The sequence below is a fragment of the Onychostoma macrolepis genome, chromosome 07, assembly GCF_012432095.1.
Source record: "Onychostoma macrolepis isolate SWU-2019 chromosome 07, ASM1243209v1, whole genome shotgun sequence".
NCBI lineage: Eukaryota > Metazoa > Chordata > Actinopteri > Cypriniformes > Cyprinidae > Onychostoma > Onychostoma macrolepis.
In genome coordinates, this window is record NC_081161.1 from 4,549,035 (window position 1) to 4,575,983 (window position 26,949).

Sequence of the window (26,949 nt, forward strand, 5' to 3'; positions counted from 1 at the left end):
GTTGAGAAATGGTGTAAATAAAAGAGGGTTTAAAAGTCAAAAGTCTCTCTCTCTCTCTCTCTCTCTCTCTCACACACACAGACACAGCTTGACATACATACTCAGGACAAGTTCTGTAATCCTACTGTGTGTGTACAGTATGTACATTGAGCACTGCTGTTCAGTTGGCATGTTTGGGGACAGGTTTCTTTATATTTTTGATACTTTTTTACAAATATATAAAACAGTTTATTTATTAAGTATACTTGAAGAGTCAGCTGATCCAAACAAACCCTCAACAAATGGACGAACTCCTCTACATTATGCTGCATTTACACCTGGAGTTTCACTGAGTTTTGTGAAAAGATTACTAGCAGCAAAAGCTAACCCAGATGGACATCAATTACAGTTGTTTACTCCATTACAATGTGCTGTTGATCATGACCGCGAATACACTGTGAAAGCATATATAGAGGCTGGAGCTTCACCTGAAAGCAACTATAGGATGTATCCAGAGCTTGAAAAAAAGGTGGAGAAAATGATTCATCAATTATCTTCACAGGGTGAAGAGTTTAAGAAAGTACATCTATTTTTCTCTTTTTCTTGTGCTGTACAAACAAAAAATCAGACAGAAGTTTACAGAATCTATAAGGAACATTTCTTTCAAGAGCATCCTTTCATTAATATTATTTAGTTTGAGCTCTACTTTGGTGTCATTGGTCGAGATGCAGATCAGTATCATCAGAGCGCCATCAAGTGGTTAAAAGATACAAACAGCACAGACAGATACATTGAGGGAGTCATCAAACGCTTCCCAAGAATCCCTCAGAAACACTGGCCAGTTGCACTGAACTGCTTAAATGCTGCTTTACATATCAGCAAAAACAATTCTCCTCAGGTATTCAGTGATGTTGTGTCAATGCTAACAAACAGACTTCAGCACTCTGGAAATGCACAAGGAGAACATCAATCATATGATATTAAAGATACTCGATGTCATGATGCAGAAGACGTCTGAGCATAAAGTGAGTATGAATCATTCTGTCTATGAGAAGTTATGCAAAAGTCTGTTGCCTCTCACACGTCCTGATTATTCAATTCTAATTGGAGTTTGGACCTATGGACTGTTTGCCTATATAAATGATATTGCTCCTGAACTTGTAGCATTGTGTGGATTGTCACCCATCCTAGAGATGACACTTATTAAAGCAGAGACAGAGATGGAGGAAGTCATGAAAAAAAAAGCTGCATAAGTTGGATGAGTCGCTGAGAAATCCAGCAGGTTCGAGTGCAGTGGATAGTTTATGTGAGGAGACTGCAGCTCTATCAACAAGGAGGAAGAAGAAAAAGAAAAAAAAAAATCCAGCAAGAGGTGGGATTACAAGAAAGTGAGCTTCAAGATAAAGATGACACTTTAGAGACATCCATTGAGGAATCAATTTCAAGTGTGCAGCCGCTCACACTTGAGAGCCCAAATATCTCAAGAAGGTGGCATCAAACAAGCCATCGTTGGAGGTCCAAGCTTGAGAAACTAGCTAACACTGATGCTAGCAGGACATACAGACTCCCAGGTCTTTCTCTTGTTATTGATCCTGAATTTCAGATCGCTGATGGAAGTGATGGAACTCAAGTTTTCCTTGGTTTGAAGGATGACGGCACTGAGGTGGCTGTGAAACGAATGATTAGGTTTAATTACCAAATCCTCAGAAATGAGGAGGAATTTCTACGGCTTACAGAACTTGATAGTCCCTCTATTGTGAGATATGTGGACTTTGCTGAAGATGACAATTTCGGATACCTTGTTCTTCAGCTTTGTGAGTACACACTGGAGGAATATATCCAAGACCATTTACCGGATGACAGCGCTGAGAGATCTTTGGTTCTGAAGAAGCTGGTGAAGGAAGTTCTCTGCAGTTTACAGGTTTTACACGACCAGAAAACCAAAGTACTCCATCGAGACATCAAACCCCAGAATGTCCTGATTGGTAGGAGTTAAACTTATGTGATTAAATTAATTAGAATCCATTTTTTTCTAGAAATAATTTGAACTTTCTGTTTGTTATAGACATAAAAGGAAAAGCCAAATTGGCTGATTTTGGCATAAGTCGCCGTCTGAAACAGGGTGAAACCACTTTACGAACAAGCATCGCTGGAACTAAATGCTGGAAGGCAAAAGAGAACATAAATAAAAAGTTCAACACTGGATACAAGAGGAGCTCCGACATTCAGGTGTGTTTTCAGTATTTATTAATTTACTCAAAGTTTGCTCAAATTTTACTAATTCTGAATTAGTAGTACATTGTAACTTGTGCGAAGGTTGCTGGGATGTTAGTCTACTACATTCTCTCTGGAGGACAACATCCATTTGGTGAAGATGTGGATTGTGAGTACAACATTTCACGAGGAAGATACTCACTGAAGCATCTGGATGATGATGTAGCGAAGGATCTCGTCGAGTGGATGATTAATGAAGATCCAAACAACAGACCGACTGTGGAGCAAACCCTTGCACACCCCTTCTTCTGGACTGATGAACGGTAAAATATGATCTTGATTGCATTTGACTGGTGAAATACAGTACAAAACTTAAATGAAAATGTCCGAGGTGCCATGAGTCATTACTCCCAGTATGTTCCTTTTAAGCCTAAAACAATCTCTGTTTTTAATCACAATTTATTTGTATATCGTTTTTAGACACTATAGAATAGATGATTGTATAATATTTCTGAAATTGTCTCAGGAAACTGCGGTATCTGAAAATATTGGGAAGCGAGAAAGAGGCTGAAAACTGCCGTAATGCAGATGAGGAGCTGCTTAATGCCGTCTCAAAATACACAGAGGGGAAAAGCTTTTCTGAATGGAAGACTAAAGTAAGTATTTTATTAGGTTAATTGTTGTACATTTAGTTATTAATGTGGTACTTAGTACATAATATAGTTGAAAATAATATACTGCAGCTTAAATCTTTAATTAGTACTGTGTAAAATCTTTATTGTCATTGTTCATTGTCAAATATTGATTTCATAGTTGCCGTCTGAGCTCGTCCAGAAGCTGGATGGTAAGAAGAAAGCCTATCCTGAGAACACACTGGGTCTGCTGCGATTTATACGCAACCTACACGAGCATTAGTGAGTGACAGGAATAACTGACGATGGATTGTTGAAATATAGGAAAATAATGCACAATCTGAGCTGGTAATGGATTTACAATGCGAGGCGGAGAATAAATGAAGTAACAATTCATCAAAAGCCAGAAGGAGAGAAGTAGCAGTTTCAAGAAAAGCTGAGTTTTAACTATGAATTCATTGCATAATAATTTTGTTATTTGTGTGTCGTTCTCTCACAGTAAAGCTGATGCTGTAAAAATCAACCTGATGGCGTTATTCCCTGATCTCTTTGGGAGTGTGTACTTGTTTGCCAAAGAAAGAGGATGGAACTCCAGAGAAAGTGTCGTTATGGACATCAACTCTGGACATCTGAGATAAAATCTCATTTTGTTGGCACCAGTAATTTCAACAGTGGCTGAACAAAAATTTTACGCTGACACAATATTTTATGCTATTTTTTTTGTCAGTTACAAAAAACTATTGCCTTAATGTTTCAACAAAACAAAAAAATACATATTCAATTTAAAATATTTTGTAATTGCATGTAATTGATCTCATGGATCAAGAAAACCTTTCAGTGCAATGTGGTGTGGTGTTTGTTGCCATTTAGTGTTTTGGAAGAAGAAAATAAATAAAAAGTGCCTTAACCTACACCTTAATTAAACGTGTCACCTTAATCATCACGTCTCTTTTAGACTTCACCTTGGTTACGTAATGTATGCAGATAGCAGTCCAATCACCTCTAGAGGCTGTTTGAAACATCTACTCCCAGTTTCACAGACAAGGCTTAACGCTAGTCCCAGACTACAAATACATGTGGGTCATTCCACGAAATCGGTGCCTTTTGCGTCCCTAAGAAATAATCGAACATAGATTTAATATAACAATTAAATTTGCAATTTAAAAACATAACGATACTTTGGAAAAATAAAAGTCAATTAAATATTATTTTAAATAATTAAAATAGCATTTATGCTGATAAGCGTAAGGATTTTGACCTGTCCCTCACTATGATTTTCCTTTTTCAGCAGGACTTTTTGCATATTGTTTAAAATATCATTGTTAAGCAATGTTTTTGACACAAGTCAGGATTTTTTTTCTATAAACTTGAAATCTTTTTATTGGTGTCCCCTGATTTCATGTCAATCCTGTTACTCTCATCAACTGTACAGTTGTAATGATGAGTCATCAGAGGGAAGATCCATTGTAGCTTTAATAAAAGTAAACACAGTCGTACAGGCAGTGGTCAGTAACGGTAACAAGATATGAGGAGAGACAAGAGCAGAGTAACAAGGCAGGCAAGAGGGTCAAAAGGCAGGCAGAGAACAATCCAAAATGAGAGAAACAGTCCAGAGTCAAAACAATAATCCAACAGAGAAGAGTAAGAACGCTCAGAAATGTCAGCCGGGGCAAGACTTCGCGATGAATGTGTGTGTGTGTGTCTCTGTCTCTGTGTGTGTGTCTTAAGTAGTCTCACAGATGAGCATCAGGTGGACCAGTCATTAGAGTCCTGGTACGGGGATGATGGGAAATGGAGTTCGGAGAGAGAAGTCAATACTCAGGTGATGGCGACCTCTGGTGACGATCAGGGACAACCACAGAGGCCGGATTTGCTACAACAGTATTACGTAAACAAATAGGTGCAGTGTGCTGAAGAATGTGTGTCCTGTCATCCCTGTTGGTCAGTCCTGTGACTATGAAGTCATTAATTTCATAAAAATGGTAAAAAATTATATTTGATACAGCCTTTCAGTTTTTTCCATTTTAACTTTAACTATATTTTTTTTTATACAAAGCCCTTTTTTTGAGATGGCCCTCACTGCAGAACACAAGATCCAGGGGGTGTGGTTGGATCTAGATCCAACTCCTCCCACCTTACATTTACCTAAACCTACCCATCTCCACCCCCTGGATGTGGATCCAACCCCGCCCCCTGGATCTTTGTTCTGCAGTGAGGGGCTACTGGGCTTTTTTTTAATGTCTCTCTTGTAAATATATATATTTTTCTTAATTGACATGTGGTAAACTCCAAAATTAGGATGTTCTTGGTCATCTGAATGACGAATATAAACATTAAAAAAATCCAAAATTTGTAACAATCCCAGTGAAAAGAGGGACTAAAATACTGCTCATATATGTGAGAACTATCACATAGTTGTAATTAAACTATAGTATCTAGTAAGGCTTGTGTCCGGTAACAGGGCTGACAAAAATACCAAAACATGAGGTAGAAAAATAGTCATAAAATAATAAATGACAAAGCCTGAGATGGCACAGTACAATTTCTTGTCATTTTAAGGTGTCTTCACTTCATGGATATTTAAAAATGTTGATTAAACTTATTTTATTTTTTAATTTTTCCAAGTGGAAAAGGCACAGATTTCGTGGAATGACCCATGTCTGAGTGATTTCAACGAAAGAAACTTGCACTGACATATCTCAAAATATATCACAGCCATTGTTTTGTCTCAAGAGGCACCACAGTAAGGTTTTTTTTTTTTTTCTAAGGCACATTTATAAAAACTATTTAAACGTCCTAATTGAACTATAACTTAATCTTGGCTTAATTTAATGGTTTGCCATTGAATTAGCTTACCTGGTAATTAAATTACTATTGAATAATAATAACTTAGTATTTTGTGATTAAAAATGGTGTTTATTAAATAAATAATAAAAGTATTCTAAAAAAAAAAAAGAATAATAAAAAAATATTGGCGTTACATTTTGGAGGAACTATAATGAAACCATCATAGCTTTTAAATCAGCTTTTAAATCATTTGAACATTTGAGTGCATACGGGACTATGAAGCTGAATTCACAGAGGTTTGTTAGCCTTTATGTGATAACAGGGTTGTTATGCAAATAATCAGTATACATATATATATAATGAATGACTATTGAGCTGCATCAAATCGATGAACAAATGTTAATCAATATTCAGCTGAAATGAACGTTGGTGTGTCTTGTGTTCGCCATCTACTGGTTGGATATGTACAATGCCTCTGTAGAGTTAAAAAAAGAAACTATATCATTTTATATGCACATTGTTTGATAAATTTGCTACCGAAAAATTCTCAGTTTCTCGTCGACGCCCGCACTGATATTGTGAATATCGCTGCTGGTTGAGTTTGATAAACCCGGATCTTGTGCACCAGCTGACCCAGAGTAAACAGTGCTGAGAGGAAGGTGAAGTTTCTGCTCTCAGTCTCCATAAAGCTCGCGAAAGCTTTGGATTTACGCACATTATTTAATCGCCGAACGCTGGAAGAGATGACCTCGTCCAAACGAAGTGAAAGTGACTGGCAAGGTTTAGTGAACGAGGTGAGCGCTGCTTTATTAAAACACGACAATGATGAAGATGATGACGGCTGTTTCCATATGGCACTGCATCGCTAACCACCTGAACTCAACAAAGATGCATAACATACAAGCGTTTGATGCATTGCATAAAATCAAATGTGCTTTGGTGGCGAGGTTTAGCACTGTTGTTACTGTATAATCAAAACCATCTGAATTTATACATTTTGTGTTTAAATGGATTAAAAAAGTACCTTATATAAATAAACTAAAGGTTTTCAAAGACCATGGGAATCCGTATAGGTCTTATAAGAAAAAGAAACAGTTCAGAGGGTGAATTAAAAAGAGAAATATATTGATTTTTAGTTGTTTTAGCTTATTTTAATGCTTGATTCGCGTCATATTGCAAGTTGGCTGAGGCCCAGAACCACTGTTGAAATTTTTGGATTTTGTTCATATTTCTGAATTAAGGCAAATGTAAATAGTGATGACAGCCAAAATATTAAGTGTCATGAATGAATATTGGTTTGCTTAATTTTCATGTTTTCAGTTTGAATGAGATGTGTTTTTATGGCACATACTGTAAAAAAATAAATACATTTAAATATATTTGAAAATACACAAACATGGCTAAATTTACTAAAATATATTTTAAAGCTATTTTTTACAAATACATTTTTGGCCATTTTTTTTTGAATATTTTCGAAAATATATTTTAAAAGCCTTTAAAAATATATTGTGCTCTCCTTATTGTTTCTGCTCTTATTTTAAACCAGAAATTATACTGATGATTATAAAACTTTGAGTGTTATCATCAAAGCATGATATTGTATCCCTTATAATGAATTGTCAAAAACTAAAGTGTACATGGCAGTTTTGTATTTTGTGCATCTTGGTTGTTCTGGTTCCAAATATCATCTCAGTCATACAGTGCACTTACTGCCTTGTTATCATTAAATGTCCTACGGACAGTTAATGTCAAAGTCAACTGTACACTATTAGTAGTGAAGTATTCTGTAATGTGTGTAAGCAAATAAATAAACATGACCTATTATCTTCCTTATATGTTAATAACAAGTATTTATATAGTTATATTCCTGTAATTTTAGAAGGCTATTCTAACAATTTTTTATTTTTTTTTTCAAATTAATATAATGGATACTTTTGGTCTCTATCCACATTCTACTTTAAGGTTGGAAATGTATTTTCTTCACCCTGAAATACAGTTAAAAATATATATTTTGGAATGTGAAGGTTTAGATTAAACATTTATGATTTCAAAAATATTTTATTGACAGTTATAGCGTATTATGTATTTTAGCCATTTTATATATATAAATATATATATTTATATTTATTTATTTTTTTTTTATTAACCATGTGGGTAACAAAAGGTTTTGTCAAAAAGTGCTATAGTACTCTGAAAAAAGTTTAATTATAATGCTTTCTTTTTGCTATTACTTTTACATTTTTGGTTGAGTTGAGTTTATTTGACACAAAAAGTAGTAATTCACTGTTACAACCTTCTTGTCAAGGATAACACAATAAAGTTACAGTAACTTATTTCCATTGTGGTCCTTGCTTTAAAAAGAGAGAAGAAAATCCTAGTCAAAAAACTCCGCTCACTCCCATAAAATAACAAACAGATCAACATTTCCTTATACGTTTTAAGACATCATATCTAAAAACAGTCTCTTCACCCTTATTCTGAAACCCTCACAATTTGCTAAAACCTTAATATCTAACGGCAGCATATTCCATTCCTTAGCACCTGAATATTTAAACGACCTTTGACCATACAGTGTCCTGTATCTACATAAATTAATATCCATAATACTCTGTCTGGTAAAATGACCATGTCTTACATTAACCAGAGAAAAATAAGAATTAAAATATACTGGAGCCCTGTCATTAATGATTTTATGTATTTTTAATTTCTGTATTACTAATTTTCTTTCAATTGGTAACCAACCAAGCTGTTGGAAGTGTATATTATCCACATGACTAAAACAATGTAATCCTAAAACAAATCTTATCAATTTACTCTGTGATTTTTGTAACTTTATCATCCAAGTTCTGGATAAATCGGTCATCCACAAACAACAAGCATAATCAAAATGGCACTGAACTGATCTCTATCCAAAAAACCAGCATATCTTGCTATGAACTTAATTCTAGCATTAACTTTTCCAAATACTTCCCTAGCCATACTAGCCCCACTTAAATTATTGTCCAGAACACATCCTAGATAATTGACCAATGTTTTATTGGTTAGTTCGTACCCATCAACTTTGATTACCAAATCATCCTCCTTACCCAATTTATACTTAGACGTAAAAAGAATAGATTCTGTTTTTCCTAAATGTAATAAAAGCTTATTTTCCGACAGCCAATCCTTCACCTTAACTAACTCTTCACCTAACTTTTCTTGAATTTTATTAGTCTCCTTCCCAGAAGCCAATAAAGCAGCATCATCGGCATATAAGAACATATTACACTCACAAACAGCCTGGATATCATTGATGTATAATAAAAACAAAAGAGGACCTAATACACTACCCTGTGGGACTCCGTTGTAAACTGTTTTACTCTCAGAAAGCATCCCTCCAACTTCTACCCTTTGCTCTCTCCCTGATAAATATGAAGCCAACCATGATTTAACTATATCCAATAAGCCCATAGCTCCTACTTTGTCCAATAATATTGAATGGTTCACCGTATCAAAAGCTTTTTGTAGATCTAGCAGCACCATACCACACAAATTTCCTCTATCTAGCTCTTTTCTAATACAATCTGTCAAAAGCAATAAACAAGTGTCTGTTGAATAAGACCTTCTAAAACCAGACTGGAAATCATAAATTAATCTATTCTTGCTGACATAATCATAAATCTGTTTATGCACAACTTTTTCTATTATTTTTTAAACAACGCTCAAAATAGAAACTGGTCTGTAATTACCAGGATCCAGTCTATTTCCCTTCTTATATAGTGGAATTACTTTAGCCATCTTTATATCTGCTGGTAATATTCCTTTCTCAAAAGAAAGATTCACAATATGTGCAAAAGTAGGTGCAATAATAGTAGCTGCGTCCCGTAAAATTTTTGCTGGGATACCATCCAAGCCAGTTGACCTTAGACACCTGTAACTGCTCTAACAAACTTTTTTTTGTACTTTTGTGACTCATTTCTGTAGTTCTTGATATGCAAACGTAAGCTGGAGAGCAAGAAGGATGGCCTCCTCATTCTGTCCAAAGAGCTGGACAGCTGTCAGCAGGAGAGAGACCAGTACAAGCTGATGGCCAACCAGCTGCGAGAGACTCACCAGAGCTTGAAGAAGAAATACAGGGAACTGATTGTGTGTCTCTACATGCTTACTACACATTGTTATTGATATTTAAAAGTTCCTTGGCGTCATAGTTCATCAATATGTTTTATAATGAATTTCAGGATGGTGACTCTTCACTTCCCCCAGAAAAACGTAAACAGGTCAGTTAATGATTGTGATATTTCACTTTTCAAGTTCTCGCAGGTCATCACTGTCTCCTTCTCTCTGTTTTTATGTCTTTCACTCTCTCTCTCTCAGGTCAGTCTGTCTCAGTTGTTGATGGATTCGAGGGAGAGAAACAAGCAGCTTGCTGAAGAGATAAAGGAACTGACTCAGAGACTCACTGAGACACAGGGAGACAATAAGGTAAAGAAATGATAAAAATAGCTCAAAAATAGCTGTTTCAACCAAAGCTGCGAATTAAACTTGTGTGAAAAATTGGAATATCATATAAAACATTTGCGAATAAAGCTCCACTTCCATCCCATATGTTCAGTAACACAGAATTGCCACTTCCTGTGAAAATGGCACAAAGTATAAGCAATAAAATAATAAAAAGTTGCAGCAAGAGAGGAAAGCCTGTGACTTTTTTCCACATGATAAATGATTTGCGCAATAACAAACATTGTTATGTTTTTTTTGCATTCGGTTGGCTGATGTTTAGGTAAGCAATTGTGTGAGAGTTCTGGTAGGTAATTATACCAAAATGTTTTGATAACAGAAGGCATTTCAGTACAACTAAAACAATATTTGAGATGCTGTCCAGTTGTCCAATCATATGATCTGTTGAAGCAAAGTCACATGAGTTTTTTTGTGCACCCAAGAATTTATGTGATAAATGTGTTTTCGTTGTAGTTTATGCACAAAATGCAAATGAAAATTATCCACCTCACATACATAAGCACATTTTACAATTTTATGCACATCTTGAAATTTCCATCCAGTTTTGTTTTTGTTTTTTTCCCAAAATTTGCATAAAAATACGTGGATGGAAATATGGAAACATAGCTAATGATACATAAATATATAATAGTCTTCTTCCCTTCATAGCTGTTAAGAATGACCATCACCAAACAGAGGCTTGGGGACGATGAAGTCGGGGTCAGACATTTCCCTGCTCATGAGCGCGAGGATCTGGTCAGGCAGCTGGAGAAAGCAGCACTGCATGTGCGTTTTTATATCTTTAGGTTTTGTATGATTCTCATATTCTTTCATTGCAATTCTAATGAATAAGAACATATTCAAGAACATATTCTTCATGATCTTTCTTGAGTCCCAATAATATTTTCACTATAATGATATAAATTCAAATACAGCACTTTGTAAGAATATCTACTGGTACTATTTATTTCTTATTTTTTTAAGAGAGATGAACTTGAACACAGTCTGAAGACGCTGAGCGATGAACTGCAGGATATAAAGGCAGAGAGGACCGTGTTCAAGGAGAAGGCCGAGCGTCTCAACCTCGAGCTGAACCACATCTTGGGCGGCCAGGAGAAACGCATCATTGACGTGGACACGCTCTGCATGGAGAACAAGTCAGGGAGTGTTACTGCAGCTCGTCTGATCTTCATTGTGTTTAATGCTGTGGTTCTCAACCATTTTGACTCCGAGGCCTCCTTATTGTCCACAACAATATTTGAAGGCTTCCACATGCAGGCTAGGTTTCCTAAGTTTTGTTTTCAGAACATGTTTTTTAATTTACAGAGATTAGGATCAACCATAGGTAAAATAAGAAATAAGTATCTAATAATTAGAAGAAAAAAACAAACAATTAAAATAAGTTTTTAAGAGCTGAATGTTCTTCAGGGATCCCACTTTTTAAACCAACATTTTGACTTTTCTATATGTTATTAACTTACTGGATAAGGATTTGAAAAAAAATAATAACAATTTTTACCATTTTTTTTTTTTTAAGTTATGAATTTGAATTAAACTTATATAAACCTTTTTTATATATATATTTTCTCCTTATGTATATGTATAAAGGAGAAAATATATATATATAAAAAGGAGAAATTATGTCTAGAAATCACATTTTTAAAATTAGGCTTCTTTATATTCAGGTTTTCCAAAACTCTGAATTCTGGTTGTTTTTGTTCTTCTTTAAAAAAAAAAAAAAAATGAGGAGATGAATTAAAATAAATATCTAATTAAAAATATCTTGATTTTTTCCGTTTATTTTTGTCTCATTTTAAATAATTATGTCATATTTAGGCCCCCTTTAATGTTTACTGAGGCCCCCTGGTGGACCCGGACCCCTAGTGAAGAACCACGGGTGAAATGTCCATATTAAGTGCTAGTACTGGTGTTTGAACCGTGGTAGCTGCTTTATTGCTGGTTCGTTTTGACCAGCCATGACTACTGACCAGAAAGCACCTGACAAAAACCATATAAAACATTTGAAGCTGGTTTTATTTAGATTTTTCATTAGGTTTTAGGGTGAAACAATCCCTTATTCCAGAGTTTTAATTTGATTGCTAATTTAAATCACACACACTTTTGATTTGCTGATCATACACAATTTTGAGTTTTTCCATGCAACAGATGGTTTTGTTGTATCGCAGGTACTTGCAAGAGAGATTCAAACAAGTTCAAGAGGAGGTCGGTCTGTTGAAGAGTAACATACAGAAATATAAGGTAAGGCTGAGAAGTCTGATTTATTTATTTTTTAATACAAGCTTAATCAGGATTAAGTCTGTTACGCAGCTTTAATATTGTATTGTAATATTTCACCGTATTTGCATTATCGCCGTCTTCCTGGATTTCTTATAGACCGCTCTGGATCGCAGAAGAAACCCTGAGATCGGTGGCAAGTCTAAAAGCAGCGCTCTTTCTGGAGTCCTGTCTCCTAAACAAGGTGCTCAGGTCATGTGATTGCTTTTTTCTTGGAAGCTTAAAGAACTGAACTAACAAGGAAGTGAAGAAGTGTTGCTGTTCAGCATGTCATATGAGTGCATTCACTCGTGTAGCTTAATTCACAGCTTTATTCCTGATGATTGCAGTGCAGGGTTTGTTGTCCGAGGACAATAGGTGCAGTTTACCGGCCACACCTCAGTCCATCGCAGACCTGAAGTCTCTAGCCACAGCCTTACTGGAGACCATTCATGAGAAGAACATAATCATTCAACACCAAAGACAGACCAACAGGTTTGTGTAACTGTTTTTGCTGTTTATCATTTATTGCAAAACATTTTTGTGAAATTGCAAGCAGATTTCACAGTTAATTGTAAAGAAACTGCAAGTAACATTGAATTAAATGTGAAATTTTGAAGTAGAACGTTTACAATTGTATGTTTTTGTCAAATGTACTCCAGTAATCTTTTTGTTTACAACTTTAAAAACTCTTTAGCTTTTTTTTTTTTTTTTTTTTTACAGTGTACATTCAAATATCTTAATACATGCATATTTTAAACAGGGTTATGAGAGAAAAATGTCAAATATGTATTGAGTGAATGTTTTGTGCCTTAAAGAATTCTGGGAAACCGAGTTTCTGATTTGGAGAGAAAGTTAAAGACTCTGGAAATTTCTGGGCTTTGGAGTCTCCCAGGTGAGTGTTTCTTGCATGTTGTTCACATTGTTTTGTGCTCTCCATTTTCCATTTGATGATGTTGTTCTTTTTGGCAAGTGTTAGTTATTATTTTTACCCATATAGGCCTACCTATCAATCTTTTTGTTTGTAAGTAACAATCTACGCATTGATATTCTAGTACCTAGTAAACAAACCGTTTGGTTTGAGGTGTCATTCTTGACTGTAGCTCAGAGGTTTTATTCAATATGACATGTAAAGTTAATATATTTTCAAAGTATTATATTGTACTGTCATGATTACAGATGTGCAATTTCAAATATGTGACCCTGGAGCACAAAACCAGTCATAAGTAGCACAGGTATATTTGTAGCAAAATTATCCATTTTTCTTTTATGCCGAAAATCATTAGGATATTAAGTAAAGATCATGTTCCATGAAGATATTTTGTAAATTTCCTACCATAAATATATTAAAACTTAATTTTTGATTAGTAATATGCATTGCTAAGAACTTAATTTGAACAACTTTAAAGATGATTTTCTCAATATTTTAATTGTTTTGCACCCTCAGATTCCAGATTTTCAATTAGTTGTATCTCGGCCAAATATTGTCAGATCCTAACAAACCATACATCAATAGAAAGCTTATTTATTCATCTTTCAGATGAGTATGACTGGTTTTGTGGTCCAGGGTCACATATATGTAAACATCTGAGATACAAGATGCAATAGAAATTGCATTAAAATATATTGTAGTAATCATAAATGCAATAGAAGACAATAGAAGTAATTATGAAATTACATATAAAGATGTACTATTAACATGCAACACTTCAGTGTATATATTTTCCATAACAAGTACTCTTTTTAAAAGTAAAACGTACTTATTGTTTCACAAGGGATGGCCTTTAGCTGTAACATCTTATTGAATAAATTTGTCATTGTACATGGTTTACAAATAGCAGCACTTTTGACGACTCTCATATGAACTGATTATGAACGTTCAGAATAGTCTGCAGGCAGCTCATGTGAAGCACTCATTAAGAATCAGCACAGAATGTTCAAATATTTCATTATTAACAAGCAGTACTCGCACTGCTTTTTATCCATTAGCAGGTATTCAGATGGGACGTTAATGTATTAAGAATAAATGCATTCACGCCGCATTTGTCAATGTCTGTGGTAAATGCCAGCTTCCTTCCAAAAATATATGGGACGACTGACAGCGATTTGTGAAATCACTCGTCAGCTATTCCTCAGAGTCAAGAAGCAGCCAGAAGCAGTCAATCATGTGACAGTGATGCTAGCTTTCTGAACCACACTGAGAACTGTCACCGACTTATTGTATTTAAATCCATTGTGTTGATGGGTAACTGAATCAAGGCATAGTTAACCCTTCATCAGATTTGGAGAAATGTAACATTGCATCAATTGCTCAGCAATGGATGCTCTGCAGTGAATGGGTGCCGTCAGAATGAGAATCCAAACAACTGATAAAAACATCATAAGTAATCCACACCACTCCAGTCCATCAATAAATAATCTTGTGTAGCCAAAAGCTGCATGTTTGTAAAAAACACATTCATCATTAAGACGTTTCAAACTTCAAACTGTTGCCTGTGGCTAAAATACGAGTCCGTAATCCATAATAATGCTTCCTCCAGTGAAGAAGTTGTCTCGTCTGAATCAGAAGAAAAATATGCACAGATGAAGCACTTTTTACAAGCCAAAACAATTCTAATCAAATATGTTGGTGGATTTTGATGTGAGAGACAACAGTTATTATGGATTATGGACTCTCTTGGTTTTTTTATACAAAAATTGAGCTTTTCACTTGACAAGATGTTAATTGATGGACTGGAGTGGTGTGGATTATTGTGATGTTTGGACTCTCATTCTGACGGCACCCATTCACTGCAGAGGATCCATTGGTGAGCAAGTGATGCAATGCTACATTTCTACACATCATCTGATGAAAAAACTAACTCATCTACATCTTGGATGGTCTGAGGATGAGTACATTTTTAAGCAAAATATTTATTTTTGGGTGAACTATTCCTTTAATTCAGGGTTATTGCAAAGATTTTTTATTTAAATCTCTCTATGATATTTTTTGATTTGGGTTTCTGCCCCTATTTCTTCTATTTTACTGCCTACCAGGCAAAATCTGAAATCACAAAAGTAATAACACACTTTAATCTTCCAGTTAGGGGTTGTTTCAAATCACTAACCTAAGTATGAGCATTATTAGTAATAGTGATGCTTGACTCGGCAAAGCACCACTAATGTACAGATTTTAGTTTAGTTTCAAAGTCCGTACTTAATTGCTAATACGGGCCATTTAACAAGTACGCACATAGGCCTACTTTTCTAAAATAGTCATACAAGTTCCAGCTTCAAGAGAAGTGCTTACAGTCTCCGTCCACACGAGGGTAGTAAAGCACTTCGACTGAAGCACAGATCAGATGCTCACATGTCACAAGACTGTCGTTCTGCCACCATAAAACTGACAAGCATCCATTACTGAAACTGATTGCCCACATTACAAACACATTTGGGGAATGTGGTATTATTAGGGAACTTTGTGGATGCGAGAGAGGATCACAGCTCAGTCTATGAACGTGATCGAATGGCAGAGTCGGTGGCCTTGCAGAAATCAACAGGAGAAATCAGTTAAAGGTGCACTCGCTAATTTTTCCTCATTAAAAGTTTGAGGTTTGAATGAATAGTACTTTGGGTAAATATGTTTAAAGTGATGTGCACTCGTATGAGAAGAATCCTTAAAATAGTGCTGTCAAACGATTAATCACATCCAAAATAAAAGTTTTTGTTTACATAATATATGTATGTGTGCTGTGTATATTTATTATGTGCATATAAATATAAACGGATGCGCATATATATATATATATATATATATATATATATTTCAGAAAAATATGTTCTGTTTATATATTAAATGGATTTATATGTAATATAAATTATATTCATATAAATATATACATGTAAATGCATGCAAATATTTTCAAAATATACTGTGTGTGTATTTATATATACATAATTAATATACACTGTACACACATTATGTAAAAAAAAAAAAAAAAAAAACTTTTATTTTGGATGCGATTAATTGTTTGACAGCTCTACTTAATAAATAAAAAACAATTTATTTTACATGGAGGGAGTTGCCTCATGGGGCAGACATGTTGAGATCATGTGACCAGCCGAATTATACTTGCTGGTCATCTGGTCACTATACATCTGGTCACAAAAGAAATAAATCATTGTTTAATATTGCATTGATAATTAATGATTTTGTGTGAAGCTTCCTCCAAGCCAGTAGGTATCAGTACAAGGCATATTGGCCAACATGACAAAAAATGTGCTTAAAGGTCCCCTGAAGTGCCTTGAAACACGCAGCATTATTCTAAGTGGTAACCATTTCAACTGAAACAGGAAGACAGGGCGGCACATATCGAGAAGCCCTGCCCCCTTTTTAAAATGGCCAATAGCATTTCGTTTATATCCGCTCGGGCCAGAGTGTACAGAAAATACTACACTGTGAACAAGTGACCGATCTCAGCCGCAGGTTCAGCGTCTATTTATAGTGTTGGGGGCGGGTGCTTCGGATTCTGGAGAGCATTTGATTGGTCAGAAGATTTGATGAGAAGCTGAAGTACGAGGTGACGTCAAAAAAAATCGTTAAACCATTTTGGGGGAAGTGACGAACTGCAAGCTTTGAAAATATCTTTTAAATGCAAATTGTGTCACTGTTTTGGATCACACTGGCTTATAGATAACCCTAAGACTAAACTTATTGATACACCCGAAAAACTGTAATTTTGATTTCACGGGGACTTTAATTGTATTGAATGTGCACTTATTCTGTTCTTCAGTTCTTGAAAGTTTATTTTTAAAAACTGTACTTGCAGATAACTCAATATTAATGAAATAAAAGGCTATAAGTGACTTAAAGAGAGACACTTTCGTGACTATGGCCTGGTTTCACAGGCAGGGATTAGTCTAAACCAGGATTAGACCATTGTTCAATTAGGAGATTTAAGTAATTTTTTATAAACATGAAAAAAAAAAAAGAAAAAAGGCACTGATACATTTTAAGATCGGTCAGTGCAAGATTGTCTGTGAAACTGGGGGTATGTTTCTTAACACACTTAAGTACACTTTTAAAAAGTGCCCATTTTTATAATAATATCTAATTAAATGTTTTAGAAAAGATGTTTTAATAATCTTTTGTTGTATTTTATAGAAGTACTCTTATTTTTAAGTGTTGGCTAACATACTAAAGCAAATGTAAAGTACTTAAATATAATTTTAACTGTATTTTTATTGTAAAGTTAACATATTTTAAACATACTAAATCACAACAAATGTTATTTAACAAATATATTTAAATACACAACTTATAAGTTTCACTAGAATTTGCACTAAAGTGTATTTTAGTTTACCATAAATTATTGATATTACACAAGCAATAGAAGTAATTATGAAATTACATAAAAATGCAATTAAGTTCTATTTAAGTGTCTCAAAAAGCACTCTATAAAGTTCAGCTAATTGCATTTATTTTAAACTTAAGATATAATACATTTCCATTTAATTGTAATTAATGTCCAAAAACATTACATATTGTTTTTTTTTTACTGTATTATCCTGTAATAAGTACTCATTTTAAAAGCATGCTAAAGTGTACTTATTTTTCACAAGGGAACATGAACACAAATGACTGCGCCTTTATTTCCAGAGAGAAAACAGAAGCGTTTTGGACGCCCTCGTCCTTCTTTTCTTGTTGTCTGTTTAGGTGACAGGCTGTACTTGTTTCCTTGTCTCCCGTCAGAGCAGCCTGTCTGACTTAAACTTGTTTTCCCCTCACGACTCTTTTTACCTGCCATCGCAATGACAAAACAACGAGTGAGAGAGATCATTTCTTGTTTGAAGTTTGCCAGAAGTCACCACGAGAGGAATTTAGCGGCGACTTCTGTGGCCTCCGAGCCGTACGACGTGAAGCAAAGCTCGGTTTGTACATAAAACTAGATGGTTTTGTTCCCCAGTGAGTGGCGGGACAAGCAGTGAATGAATGGATGGATGGGCAGCTGCCAGGTGGGGCTCGCCTCGCATCCATCCATCCTGCTTTGCACAGCGGTCTGTGAAGCAGCCGCAGTGAAGCTCCATGCTGTTCGGCATACTGAATTAGCCTGACTTTTTAATTAGCTCAGATGCCGCTCTCCATAACACACCAATGACCTTTTCCAACAAAGAAAGTTGAGTGTGCAGCGTCATTTCAGTGCTTCTTAAAAATAAAACCTCTCGAGGTCTTCAAGAGGTCCAGGGGACCATATGGAGCCCACGGCTGCTGTCAGCTGCATGTCAGTCTAGGAGCATTTCTGTAGATTTACATGAAGTGTCCATAAAAAGTGGGACAGGAATAGTTCTCCCAAAAATTAACATTTTGTCATCACTTACCCTCATGTCTCTCCAAACTTGACAAAACATGACTTTCTGTGGAGCACAATAGAAGATATATTAAAAAAATCGTCCAGTAAAAATGTTGTTTTGGACCTCATGGTCTGTTTCAGAAACCGTTGAAATAAATATTATTTATAACTTATTTTGATACAGTTTGATATTTTATTATCTAAATGCAGTGAATTTTTTTTAACGCTGTAAAGCCTGACATATTAAATATTAGGCAGAATTTTATTTTCTTTTTTTTAATTAAAAAGACCACTTGAACATTTTTCTGGATTTACTAGGTTTCAGTAAAATGTTAATGTTGGATTTATAATATAAAGGTCCAATAACATTTCTTCCAAATTTCAAATGAAACAATATTGTCATTTAGAGCTGCTTTTTTTTTTTTCTGAAAATGACAGATGGTCAAAACAATGTTTTCTTTTGTTGTAATTAAAAAAAATTGTGTTATTAACTCTTCTAATGTTAAAACATTGGTATTGTGTTGTCTACAATTAATATGAATGTGTCTAAAAACAGGCCGTCTTTTTGTTATTTTGACCAATTGTCATTTCATGCTCTAAATGACAACATTTGTTTAAAATTGGGAAGAAATGTCATCAGTAGCTTACAAAATAAAACAAAAATTACGTTTTAATCAAAGATATGACTATAAATCTACATAACTATAACACATACACATAACTATAAAAGCCTGATGATCATATTTGATGTTCACATTTGTTACATGATTTTTCTAAAAAAATTACGTTTGGATAATCAAGTAAACCTAAGCTGCTATATTGTAATATTACTAACAATACAAAAGTTATTCTCATGTTTAATTCATATAACTTAGATTTCACAGCAAAAAGATGCGTGAAGCACAAGCTGAATGTGCATGTTTGTACAATTTATACTAAAAGCCTTTTACTTGCTAAAAAGTCAAAACTACACTGAACAAAATTATAAACGCAACACTTTTGTTTTTGCCCCCATTTTTCATGAGCTGAACTCAAAGATCTAAGACTTTTTCTATGATAAAACTGCACATTTTAGAGTGGCCTTTTATTGTGGCCAGCCTAAGGCACACCTGTGCAATAATCATGCCGTCTAATCAGCATCTTGATATGCCACACCTGTGAGGTGGATGGAGTACCTCGACAAAGGAGAAGTGCTCTCTAACACAGATTTAGACAGATTTGTGAACTATATTTGAGAGAAATAGGCCTTTTGTGTACATAGAAAAATCTTTGAGTTCAGCTCATGAAAAATGGGGGCAAAAACAAAAGTGTTACGTTTATAATGTTGTTCAGTGTATCAATCAGATGACAGAAGGCATGTAGTAGATTGTGTGCAACAGGTTTATCAGCAAAGTTTGATCGTGCTGATCATTTAGAGTTTTTTTTTTTTTTATAGGGTTAAATGCGACTTAAGTATTCAAATAATTTTTGTGGCCACTATATATGCGATCCATGTTGATTTCTTATAGGTATTGCTGCTATAGTTCTTGTTTCTCTCCTGTGTATTATATTTCATAGCACAGTGGCCCTAGAAAGTGTTGCGTAAACGGATCAGACAGTGGTGGCCGGTGTTACGATGGCTCCTGCATATAGTGCTCAGTCCCCTGTGGGAAACATATGGCATTAACCTGTGATGCATGCAACCAGTACTAATGAAGACAGATGAGGGCGACTGTAGTCTTTCTGCGTGCGAGCGCATGTGGTCCGTCTGATCCATTTCACTCTACATACGTGCCGCTATAAAAATGTCAGCTTTTGTGTGGGAGAGCTGTGTGTATTTTTGTGGTTGAGTGAGATTTCGGATTTATGACTGAACACTGAAACCCTCCAGAGTTGTTATTCCTTCTCGTCACGTCATGTGTCGTCTTCATTCTGCAAAGACAATTCAGAAACTGCATCTGAGGAAGGTGCATTTACAGACCTTTGACTGTGAGATGCTGCGAATAATCCATTTACACAGAAAGATCAAGTATGAATATAGATCTATTGAATTATGTACAATGTGAACTAAACTACTTATTTTACTTATATTACTCTGTAATAGAATCATAATGACTATAAATAAATTGCAACATTTTTACATATTTTGTTACATTTACAAGATTATTTTGCATAAATATTAATAAACAAATATTTTCATAAAAAATAATTTATTATAATTCAATTTATGTAAAATAATTGAAAAATGATATTAAATGTAAATAATTGTGAATGTAAAATTGATTGAATTTTACAAAATTACATATTTTGCCATTTTTACAAGGCTTACAATCCATGTATTCATGGATTTTTCAGTGCATGGAAAAATGCACTGAAAAATATGTATTTTTATTTATTTATATGTAATTAAATCGATTTACACAATTTTAGATATTTTATTAATATTTTAATTTTATTACATTGTTTTTAAAATGGCATGATTATTTACAGTCAATTCATTTAAAATGACATTTTGTCATTTTTATAAACTAATTTTATTTGAGTTTATGGAAATGTATTATACAAATTGTGTGCTTTACAAATCATGTAATTTGTGTTTAGTATTTACATTCAATTAATTTTAAATGAAATGTAAAACTTATTAGATTTTTTTTTTTTTAAATGAAACATTTGACAGGTTTTATAAGGTTTACAATCTGTGTATTTTTGTGCTGCCCTTATGCAACATTGTGATTTTACGCATAATTTGCAGCAGACACAAGTCCTTCTCAGAGGAGTCTCAAGCCATATACTCTGTAATTGAATTAGAATTATTATTTTTTACATCTACAAAATATATTTATATTTATAATATGTAATTTAAATATAAATGAATTATTACCCTTTTATTATATGTACATTATACATGTAAATGTATATGTACATTATATGTAAAATTATCAATTTTATATAAAATATAATTTTACTAATATAAAATTATTTAAAACTGCCATTATGATAGATTTATCATATCATAGATTTAATTGACTTTAACATTTATGGAATTTTAAAAAAATGTACAAATTTTATTATTTTTATTATTTTCTTATAATGTATACCTCATAATGTATTACAAATTGTGTGCATTACAAAATTATGCAATTTGTTTAACATTTACATTTAATCCAGGGTTAGGGTTTTATTTAAATATAAATAAATAGTTATAAAGTTATAAAAACATCATAGAATATTTATATTTTTCTATTAATTTTATTTTATTATTTGAATATAAATGTATTATAGACAGACGGTGTGCATTACAAAATTACATTTTTACTAAATTATTTTTCTTTTATTATACTGTATAATCTGTATATACTGAAGTTGTTTTTGGATTGCTTTAATTGTGCAATTGTAAACATATCTAGAGCTTCATTGTCTGTTGGTAGTTTGCATTGCTATAACAGTCCTTTCACTCTGTAAATGTTGAAGTCTGGTCTGTGTGATGTTCAACAGGAGGCACAGATGCCATCGCTCTGAGCGCCGCTCCTCTGTCCTCCATCGACCGTCCACAGAGAACCACTAACCCACGGCCCGCTGCAGGTGAGCCGGTGTAATTGTGTGTAACCAAATCTGCCATTTGCTAATCGTCCCGCCAAGAGGCTGCAGAGCTGAAATTAGCTAATTCTCTGAGCGGCCCACCCCTCCTGTCCCTCCACTATCACACCGATCCTTCACGCTTGCTCTCATTGGTCAGACGGCTGACCGTCCAATCCCTCTCAAATGCCGTGGCATTTGGCAAATGCTAGTGAATTCTCGTTCGCTGACATTCACCAACTTTTGGGGCGTGTTTTGCGGTCGGCACTGCCCCATAAATATGGATGCGGCTGCGTAAAGCAGTATTTGGGGTTCCCGTCGTCCCACAAATAAACCGCATGCGGTGTTTAACCTTTTAGCTGAATGCTCTCCAATATGGGTCAGTAATCCAGCAGAATAGCGGTGAAGCAGACGGAGGCAGAACTAAAAACCGACAGGCCGTCACGCTCCTCTCCCAGCTGGATGCCTTTGTTGTGTGTGTTTTATTTGCTCGTGTGATATTTGAAACTTAATCTTCCGGATGCATGCTTTGTCACTGTGTGCGCCTTCTGTTTAAATGTGTAAGAATGTGTATAATTAATAATTCAGATTAGAATTTTGGAATAGTTAAGATTTTAAGATGTTGTGAAATATTGTTACAGTTTAAAATAACTATTTTCTACTCTATTATATTTTAAAATGTAATTTATTTCTGTGATCAAAGCTAAATTTTCAGCATCATTACTCCAGTCTTCAGTGTCACATGATCCTTCAGAAATCATTCTAATATGCTGATATGCTGCTCAAGAAACATTTCTGATTATTATCAATGTTGAAATCAGTTGTGCTGCACAATATTTTTGTGGAAACCTTAATACACTACCGTTCAAAATTTGGGGTGTTTTTTTATTAATACGTTTATTGAGCAAATATTGAGCAAGTTTATCAAAAGATATTTATAAAGTAACAAAAAAAGTCTGTTTATCAAATCAGCATTAAATTGTTGTATCATCAAGACTGGAGTAATGATGCTGAATAAGTTACATTTTAAAATATAATCGAGTAGAAAATAGTTATTTTAAACTGTAATAATATTTCACAACATTACTTTTTTTACTTTTTTTTTTTTTTATCAAATAGATGCAGCATAAGAAATTTCTTTCAAAAACATAATAAATAAATAAACGAATTAATTAGTTTTGACCGGTAGTCTATGGGATTTTCCCACCACCTGTTCTGTCTGTCTATTAGTATTACTTTTTATTTCATAATTTATTTATTTCATCGCAATATAAACTTATACCTCTGAGAAAAAATGAAGAATTACGAGATATAAACTATATAAAATAATTCTGTCTTTTTTCTCGCAATTCTATTTATTTGTTTCTGTCATGGCTTTTTCGCCACACAATTGCAAGTTTATTTCTCACAATTTCGACTTCTATTCTTAGAATTGCCTGGTTATATCTCACGATTCTGAAAGAGAAAAAAAATCTGAATTGTGAGGAAAAAAGTAAGGAATGTGAGAGAAAAAGGTCGCAATTACCTTTTTTTTTCTTCTTCTTCTTCTTCTTTTCTTCATCCTGTGGCGTAAACAAGCTTCCATACATTTTTCTTAGTATGACAAACTTTGACAATTTTCATCAGGTTGGAATTAATAAGAAATTGGTATTTGTGAAGAAGTATGAACTCAAGTTTTATCTTAAAACTTATGTAATTACAAAATTTAATTATTATTATTATTTAAAATTATAATTTTTTATTATTATATCACCACTCCTAGTTTCTGTGAACAAAAAAAGTTTGAAAACAAGCTTTGTCATTAGAGCAGAAGTACCAAAAATATCTCTGAATATTGTCTCAGAATATGAAAAAAAAGTTGAGAACCGCTGCATTAAGAGTAGGCTTGGGGAAAAATCGAAAAATGGAAAAAAATCAACTCCAAATCCAGAATCGGATAATTTTATTTATTTTTTTAGGTGGCGACAACTCCATTTATCCAGAATCACGCCGCTCTATTTTGCACACAAACAGCTCTTAATCGAGTCCAGTTTTTATGTAGCCGGCTGATTTTGTTCATGGTGTTCAGAAGCAATGAAATGTTTCGCAAAAAGAGACACAGAATAAATATGTTTGATATCTAAATGTTTGACTGAATTTGTTTTAACCACACTGGAATCGATAAGTAGAATCCGAATTGGAATTGATCAAATTCAAACAATGCCCAACCCTAATTAACAGGCAGCGCTAAATAGAGTTATAAATCAGTGAAGTGATCTCTGGATTGAACCGCTGTGATCTTCACGGCACGCTCACCTCTGTATGAATTCTTAAGTGAGCTTCACAGCGGTGGTAATTCACACATTAGCAGCTCAGGCAGGGCTGTGTGTCATTAGCATGGCACCGACACCGTGACCATTCATCTTCTCTGTCCCCTGATTGGCTCAGATGACAGGACAGGAAGAGGAGGGCCGTCGCCGTGGGAGCAGGACACAGCTGGCCGTGACATGTGGCCCGGTCCAGATGGAGGCGGAGAGGAGGCGGACGCACCTGTCACCCCTGACATCGGGGAGGAGAGCGTCTTGTGCGGGACAGACATTGGGAGGCAGACTAATGGGCAGGTCAGGGCCGAGGTGAAGGAGGGTCCTGTGGAAAAACACACGGGCGTTTGCACAAAAACACGTTCCGCTCGGGAAACGGAGGGAAGCCCGGCTGTGGAAGAGGGCCAGGTTTTGGCGGAGGATCCTGCACAGATAGCTTCAGTTACTCTTGACCAAACCGCCTGGGAAAAGGCAGACTTTCACGCCTCTGTGGGACTGAAGAGAGCTTGCTCTGAAGATATTCCTGAAGGTTCCTCCATTAAGAAGGAGCCTGTTGAGCAAAGTGACTCTGTTTTGTTATAGGACGGGGAAATGAAGGTCTTAAAAAAATGCCTATATGTTGCAATTTATTGTTTAGATATAAAACAGCTGAATAAACAATCCATGTTACATAAAGTATGCAATACTGAAGCAAAAAACCCTTGATTTTCAATTTTGTGTGTCTTATTCGCTTGCTCAGTAGTTTTGTCTTGTTTTCCCAGTACAAATATTTAATAATTTTTAATTTTAATTGGAGTGCATTTAATTGATGTGCAAAATTACCTCTTCTCTGAGAAAAAAAATTTTTTTTTAAAGTCTGTCCATTGGGTAATAAAAATAAACAATTCACTCAGAAGGGGCCGAGAGTCAGTGTCTCCTAAGCACCGTCAGAAGAGGTTGCTTTGCTTAGAAAAACATCAAATGTGGCAATTTAGGCTATTGGTCAGATACAAACCAGCTGAATAAACAATTCATAAACCAATTCAGATTAAATATGGTATGCAATACTGAAGCCAATAAATCCCTTGCTTTTCAATGTTTTGCCTGTCATTCAAAAATGATATTTAATAGTTTGGTATTTTGTCTTGTTTTCCAGTTCAAATATCTAATTATTCTTATATCTATACATATTTACTTGAGAAGCAAAATGACTTAAAAATATTGTCTTCATGGGGTAAGAAAAATAAACAATTGTATTTATTAAGTTGTAATTTAGTGCATTTAATATAGGCTATAATAACTTTTAATGTAATATCAAATAACACGCTACTGTAAAATTATAATCAAGTACTTTACATGTCTTTAGTATGTTAGTCAACACATCAAAATAAATGCGAAGTGCCCTTCTTAGATGTGTACTTAAGTGTTAAGAAACAGTCATGAAAGTGTATTTCTTTAAGTGCACATTTCATTAATACTATGTTATCTCTCCAAGTACAGTTTTTTTGTAAAAACTATTTTAAGATTTGAAGTACACTAGTGCACAATCAATACAATCACACTTATTTGGGCAGTCATTCAAAGAAACGTCATTTTGACCTCCCTGACAAACTAATATAGTGAAGAATTGTGACCTATACACATACTTCTACAAGTTATTGCCTTCTCTCGCTTTCATGTGATTCGGGATGGACTCATCAGGCAGCTGCTCCTGACCGCAAACACGTCAGAAGGCAAAGTTTGATCTGCTTGTTCTGCAGAAACCAAGCTTTTTCTCTTGTAATCTCTCTCAGTATCACACATACACACACACAGGCCCACGGGGCGGCATGATGCCAGGCAGCTGATGCGGTGTTAGGAGGGAAGGAATGGCTTTTGGGAAACAGATGGAGCGAGAGCTAATGGACTCATGAGGCTGACAGTCTCTGCAGGGTGAGGTTAAGCAGGTTACCCATTCACTAGCTCAGGAATGGTTAAGCAGGAGAAAAAACAAACATATTTTGCATTAAAAAATATATTAATGCAGCTACACTATGTAAGGTTTTGCCCTCTAGCGGCTAAAAATAGAAGTGCATGCCTCTTGCGGAAGAAGATTATTGTTGGTTGTGCTTCGGCTCTGGTTCAGCGAAACCATGGAAACATGACTTCAGAGCGGATGAACAAATGAGGTTTGTTGTTGTTGTTTTTGTGCTTCCCAGAGGTTTGCTGTTTTAAATCATCCATGGTCATTTTTTTAATTGTTTTTTTTTTAATTTTATTTATTGTTTTTTTTATTTAAACAAAAAACAAAAACAAATTACATGTATATGACAAACATTATACATGATATAAACAATAAACATTATACATGATATAAACAATTATAGGCTAAGCTAGAGGGGCTGTATACAAATACAAATGTTTATAAAAATATTAAAGCGTTTA

At 34.6% G+C, this 26,949-nt stretch overlaps 2 protein-coding genes across 3 annotated transcripts; both read left to right on the forward strand.

Moving 5' to 3' along the window:
• Positions 1-977: 977 nt before the first annotated feature.
• LOC131543517 (uncharacterized) lies at positions 978-3,667 on the forward strand. The gene is made up of 7 exons (XM_058780897.1): positions 978-1,004; positions 1,583-1,964; positions 2,045-2,208; positions 2,296-2,516; positions 2,720-2,849; positions 3,007-3,107; positions 3,325-3,667. The coding sequence occupies exons 1-7, from the start codon at positions 978-980 to the stop codon at positions 3,461-3,463; spliced, it is 1,164 nt and encodes a 387-aa protein (XP_058636880.1). The 3' UTR covers positions 3,464-3,667.
• Positions 3,668-6,097: 2,430 nt separating this feature from the next.
• ccdc149a (coiled-coil domain containing 149a) lies at positions 6,098-25,544 on the forward strand. 2 transcript variants are annotated; one of them, XM_058780362.1, is made up of 12 exons: positions 6,101-6,406; positions 9,576-9,737; positions 9,830-9,868; positions 9,966-10,073; positions 10,758-10,874; positions 11,073-11,245; positions 12,275-12,347; positions 12,483-12,567; positions 12,713-12,857; positions 13,181-13,257; positions 22,166-22,252; positions 24,674-25,532. In XM_058780362.1, the coding sequence occupies exons 1-12, from the start codon at positions 6,356-6,358 to the stop codon at positions 25,126-25,128; spliced, it is 1,572 nt and encodes a 523-aa protein (XP_058636345.1). In that variant the 5' UTR covers positions 6,101-6,355; the 3' UTR covers positions 25,129-25,532. The 2 variants fall into 2 exon arrangements, with proteins under 2 accessions (XP_058636346.1, XP_058636345.1); XM_058780363.1 differs by lacking the exon at positions 22,166-22,252 and having other exon boundaries at positions 6,098-6,406; positions 24,674-25,544.
• Positions 25,545-26,949: the final 1,405 nt, after the last annotated feature.